The 6044-nt window shown below is 39.1% G+C and overlaps 1 protein-coding gene across 2 annotated transcripts in view; it reads left to right on the top strand.

Annotated features, from left to right (window-relative positions):
* Positions 1-6044, top strand: part of NUP210L (nucleoporin 210kDa-like) — a 90633-nt gene that overhangs the window by 55764 nt on the left and 28825 nt on the right. For both annotated transcript variants that reach the window (XM_004693743.2, XM_004693742.2), the window contains exons 20-27: positions 468-569; positions 1780-1908; positions 2239-2366; positions 2965-3097; positions 4338-4400; positions 4767-4946; positions 5296-5376; positions 5464-5595. In XM_004693743.2, the coding sequence (XP_004693800.1) occupies positions 468-569; positions 1780-1908; positions 2239-2366; positions 2965-3097; positions 4338-4400; positions 4767-4946; positions 5296-5376; positions 5464-5595 (948 nt within the window). The remainder of the gene's footprint in view (positions 1-467; positions 570-1779; positions 1909-2238; positions 2367-2964; positions 3098-4337; positions 4401-4766; positions 4947-5295; positions 5377-5463; positions 5596-6044) is intronic.

Here is a 6044-nt window from a genome sequence, read left to right as displayed (position 1 = left end):
GGGATTATGGTGATGGCACACGGGTGACTTGGTGATTGGAAACCCACGGGGATTACAATTGAGATGGAAAAAAAAATGTACAAAATGATGTAAAAATAAACTTTTGTAAAACATAAAAAAAAAATCCAACCATAGGCTACCTACAAAAGACTAATTTCATTTTAAAGATACATATAGGCTAAAAATAAAGGAATGTAAAAAGGCATTTCAGGGCCCTTTCTCATGGCACAATGGGTTAGGATGCAGTATTGCAAGCTGGCCGAAGCTGCTTCAGTGCCAGAAAAAATAATAATAATAGTTTATTTTTACAACATTTTGTGACTTTTTCCATCTCAGTTGTAATCCCTGAGGGCTTCCCATCCATAAATCTTTTAATCTTAATTCTTCTTAGGTAGAGTAAAATTATTTTCTTTGAATTATTTATTAACCCAAAGAAATGAAATATTCTTTGTCCAATTTTTATATAGGAAATATTTAACCTTGTGGAAGGATCTGGTTATTTTTTAGTCAACAGTAGTGAGCGGGATATTGTCACTATTACTTACATGGAAGCAGAGAGCTCTGTCCAGGTGAGTTCTAGAGATATTCTCAGATTGATGGTCTCAAGTCAAAGCTAATTCTTAGGAGAATAATGGGAAATATTCCGTTGTATGTTTCAAACTTATTACAAAAATAATATTTGCCTCTTTTTCTTTTTTGAACACAAATATATTATTTAACCAAAAATGAATTTTTTTTCTGCCACTAGGTTTAATATTGGGCGATTTTTGTTTGTGACCAAAGTGAAATAGCTCAGGAGATACACATTTATAACATTCCCATTAGTAGACGTCCCTTTTCTATAAATTTCAAAGCATGGAAACATGTAGAGAGTTAACTATACTATTGACTTTATAATATGAGTGTAAGGTATGTTCAGTTCAGAGATAACAGCTCAAAGTATTAACTTGGCTCCATAATCATCACGTTGAGCGATTGGCTTTTGACTCCTACTAATAAACATTAATATCTCATATTAAAATATGTATATATTCCTTTCTAACAGCTCAAAGGAATTTAGCTAACCTTAATCATAATCTTTGTTGTTTTTTTAAAAAGCATTTATTTATTTATGCATACAAGAACTGGGGTGTAGGCCACATGCAAGGTGGTGAGAGGACTCACCAGAGACAGAGTGGGGAGCAGAACAGGCAGATCTACTGAAGTGCACTGCTGAGGGGAAGCAGCCAGCCAGACAGAAGAGGTCTGCTGTGCCATATGGGTTAGCTCCCTGGCCAATCAGGGATTGACGTCATGAGGGAGTGCTGTTGATAGCCTGATAGTGCTATTTTTAACCCTTGTACTACCAGGGGTTTGTTTTTAAAAGGAGAAATTAGGGCTCTCCCTGCTGGTGCAATAGATTAAAGGGCAGCACGATGGGGCTGTCAGTGGCTGCTGCAGCATGAGTTTGATTCCTGGCCAGGGGGTTTTCTTTCATTGATTTTCTTCCATTATTCATAAATAAGAAGCTGGATATGCTTGTTGGATTCTGCTTGAATTCATCAGCTTAAACTCTGCTCTTTATCAGTTAACCTTTGTTAAGTGTAGGTATTCTGTCATTAACTGAAACATCATGTTAAATGTACAACTGAACGATGCCTGAAACATATAATGTGATCTCTTAGAGTTCGCATTACAAAGGAAGTAAGTTGTATTTCCCACTTCAGGTGAAAATAGCTGCTGTGACTATGCTTGGAGCATATTTATTTCTTTACCTGATTACAGTTGTCATCCTTCTAGTTAGTTCCAGTGCATCCTGGATTTCTCACCTTAGAAGTCTATGATCTATGCTTGGCCTTTCTGGGTCCAGCAGTGGCCTATCTCAGAGTGTCAGACATACAAGAACTGGAGCTTGATCTGATTGATAAGGTGAGCGATGTTTGCTTTATCTCATAAATGAAACAGGCCTCATTCTCTGTAGCATCATTTAACATAGTCTCTGCTCAGCTACTGTGTGTATATTCCAGAAACTTTAGTAGTGTTAATGGAAATACCTGCCCTTAAAGAGAAACTTTCCAACACTAAATTTGGTGAAGATGAAGAGAACAACTTAAAATACATACATGTAGATTAGGTTTATTTGATCCAAGACTGATTGGGAACATTTAGCATAACGAAAAATTTGTCATCCTTGAAGAGTTAACCTGTCTCGATGAAGGAGACACCCCTACTAAATTACCTTTTTTTTCTAACTACTAGGTTGAAATTGGTAAAACTGTATTAGTAACTGTGAGGGTTCTTGACTCTTCCAAACGTCCATTCCAAAATAAATACTTCAGAAACATGGAGCTCGAACTTCAGTTGGCTTCCCCCATTGTCACCCTGATGTAAGTACTTTTTTGACACTTCTTTCTCCCTATGCATGTTAATGTAATTAGAATCTCCCTCCTGGTAGTCTGATCAGCTCTGCCTTAGATTATTTCAGATTTTCTTCTTTCCTTTTGTGATGGGAGTTTTCAGTGTACTCTTTCCCCACACTTAGCTCTCTACAAAATAACCCTCAAAATATCCTTAACTCTCTTGTTCGGGGGGCTAACCCCATATGTCTAATATTTCCAATGTATGAAGCTTCTGGAATGATATACTATGGGCATGCTGCCGACTAGAGCACCAAGTGTAGTTAGATACAGGAATACTGCTATTCCCCTCTGCAAAAAGGAAAATACAGGAATTCCAAGGCAGTTTATTTAGTAGTTGCAGTTTATCTAATCTTATGTTTATATCACCCTTTAGCGCCTTAAATTTTTGGTCTTCAGGACTTTCCTACCATTGCTATAAACGTTGTATTGAGTCTGGAAATGTATTTTCTGTCAGTTCCCTCTAAGTAAAGTAAGAATGTTTTGAAAATGTCAAGCATCTAACAAACATAACTGGTTACTCTTAAAACTAAATCATCCTCACCTAAAAACACATGGATCTATGCAGGCTCATGGAGGAACAGGATGAATACTCTGAAAATTATATCCTTCGAGGGGTTATTATTGGACAAACTACACTTGTGGCTATGGCCAGAGACAAAATGGGGAGAAAATTCACATCAGCTCCTCGGCAAATTGAAGTAAGGAAATTCATATTTCATCTTACTTAGGTTATTTATCTTTTCTGCTTAGTTCACACAAGTTGAAAATCATGTGATTGAAGAAATGATAGTTGTTTCTTAAAACAATATGTAATTTTTTCATAGTTTTTTTTGTATAAAAATAATACTCTTTTTTAAAAAAAATTATTTATGCATACAGAAATGGGGTACATGCCGAAGGAGCAGGGACAGTGAGAGAGGATTCACCAGAGATAGACTGGGGAGCAGAACAGGCAGATCAACTGAAATACACTGCTGAGGGGAGAGGTGAATGAGATACGAGAGCCATGTGGATCTCCTCCCTGGCCAGGGGAAGAACTCATGCTGAAGCAGTTCAGCTAGCTTCATAGTGCTGTGCTTTAACCTCTTGCACCACCAGGAAGGGACCTACTCTTGTCTTTTTTTTTTTAGATTTATAGTACAGGCCAGAGGTTCAGGGGATGAGAGGATTCACCAGAGAGAGTAGGGAAAGGGAACAGAACAGGCAGATTAACTGAAATACATGCAGAGGGCAGCAGCAGGCAGAGGTCTGCCACACCAGACCTCTGGTGTGGGAATTGAACTCCCTGGCTGGGAATAGAACTCATGCTACAGTGGCTTCTGAGAGCTTCATAGTGTTGTGCCGTTGTGCCACCAGGGAGGACCCTAATACTCTTATTAGTGAAAATTTGGAAAGTGCACACACACAGGGGAAAAAATTGTAGAATAGCAATCAACAATAATCCCACTACTTAGAGACAACCATTATTAAGATTTCAGTGTAAAGTTAACCCTTGAACAACAGAGGAGTTAAAGGTGCTGATTTCTACACAATTAAAAATCCTTATTTAACTTCTGACTCCCCCCAGATTTAAGGCTGCTGTTGATCAAAAGCCTTAGTGATAACATAAACAAACTGTTGGACTCCCTGGTAATCTGGGGGTTTGAGTTTGATCCTGGCCAGGAAGCTAACCCACATGGCACAGCAGACCTCTCTGGTCTTGCCTGCTGCTCACCTCAGCAGTGTATTTCAGTAAATCCACCTGTTCTGCTCCCCATTCTATCTCTGTAAATCCTTTCATCCCCCTGTACCTCCAGGCTTCACCCCAGTTCTTATATGCATAAGTAAATTTTAAAAATTTTAAATGTTTATATGTTATATATATATATAATGTTTTTGTGTTTATATAAAATTAACTCTAATTAGTCACTGTTGTCCTTTTGTTTTGTTTTCCTTTAGGTGTTTCCTCCATTCAGACTCATTCCAGAGAAAATGACACTGATTCCTGCTAACATGATGCAGGTGATCTTAAAAATAGAAAATAAGATATATCATTTCTCCTCATCTCATTTCTGCCCCATGTCCCCTCCTCAACCCTGCCTCTTCCTGTTTGCCTTCTCTTGTCTACACCTGAACAACTAGAGTAGGATTTGATTAAGAAGAAAATCAGTATTTTTCCTATTCCATGATAAATGTGCCAATAACTATCCTTGGACTCTCTTGGCTCATTTGTAGTATTTCCATTTCTTCTGCACTGAGTTGATATGAGACATGCTGGTTGGGAAGTTGAGGGAAATGAAGAAGTCAAGTTACTTTGACAAAGTATTGGGAAAAGAAATATGATTTCTCCCCCTGCTCCAGTCATTCAATGGTGCATTTAAATTCCAGGTGATGTCTGAAGGTGGCCCCCAGCCCCAATCTATTATTCACTTCTCCATAAGTAACCAGACGGTGGCTGTTGTTAATAGGAAGGGCCAAGTTACAGGGAAGGTGGTTGGTACCACTGTGATCCATGGCACCATTCAAACAGTAAATGAAGACACTGGCAAAGTCATTGTGTTCTCCCAGGTATTCATCCTTTATTGCGCTCTGCATCTACTCTTCCTTCTGGGACTATTTTGGTGGGGGTAGTAGTGGCAAGGGGGTGTCAGCAGCCCAGAAAGATTCTTTTAACCCTTCGCCTGGTATCCTCTTGACCACGTGGGAAACATATACTTTGTAATGAAAACTTACAGGATTTTCGGTATTGTTATGACTTATAGTTTTTATTCTATGAAATTGTTTAAGGAACACAAACAAATGCATTGGTGGCATGCTTTTTTGAATTCCCCAAACAACAAACTAGTTATCATTAGCATCTCTGTCTATCCCACCAATTCCCTCTTAGCCTAACTTTGTTCTCCACTCTGTTGAGCAGGATGAAGTGCAGATTGAAGTTGTCCAGCTAAAGGCTGTTCGGATCCTGGCAGCTGCTACTCGACTCATCACAGCTACAGAGGTTAGTATGATGGTTCTGTTCCAAACTAATTATTCCAAAAATGCCAGCGAGGCCAGATCTACAGAACAAACCACTTTTTCTTTTCAGATGCCGGTTTATGTCATGGGAGTAACCAGTACACAGACCCCTTTCTCCTTTAGCAATGCCAACCCTGGGCTCACATTCCATTGGTCCATAAGTAAAAGGGATGTATTGGATCTAGTGCCCAGGCATTCAGAGGTATGAATTTTATGGTTAGCATCTCTAAGGGATCTTGATATTACATTTATTTTATTGTATCATAAGATTCAGACTGACTTTTCAACACTATATGTATTACTTGCTTCCTTTTCCTTTAGATCTGAAATTTGGAAATATGCAAATCATGAAAAATCCAAGCTTGAGTACTTGGATAATGCTATATAATTTTTTTAAAGATTTATTTATTTGTACATACAGAACTGGGGTACAGGTCAGAGGTGCAGGGGCCATGAGAAGATTCACCAGAGACAGAGTGGGGAGCAAAACAGGCTGACTAACGAAGTACACTGCAGAGAGGAGCAGCAGGCGGGCCAGGAAAGGTCTGCCATGCCATGTGGGTCACCTCTGGGGCAGGCGGGGATCAAACTCATGCGGAAGTGGCTTTAGCTTCTCAGTGCAGTGCTTTAACCCGCTGCGCCACCAGGGAG

Source organism: Condylura cristata, unplaced genomic scaffold (assembly GCF_000260355.1).
Source record: "Condylura cristata isolate star-nosed mole 26May11 unplaced genomic scaffold, ConCri1.0 scaffold00040, whole genome shotgun sequence".
NCBI lineage: Eukaryota > Metazoa > Chordata > Mammalia > Eulipotyphla > Talpidae > Condylura > Condylura cristata.
The sequence above is the reverse complement of the archived record's forward strand: the minus strand, read 5'-3'. Positions and strand labels throughout refer to the sequence as shown.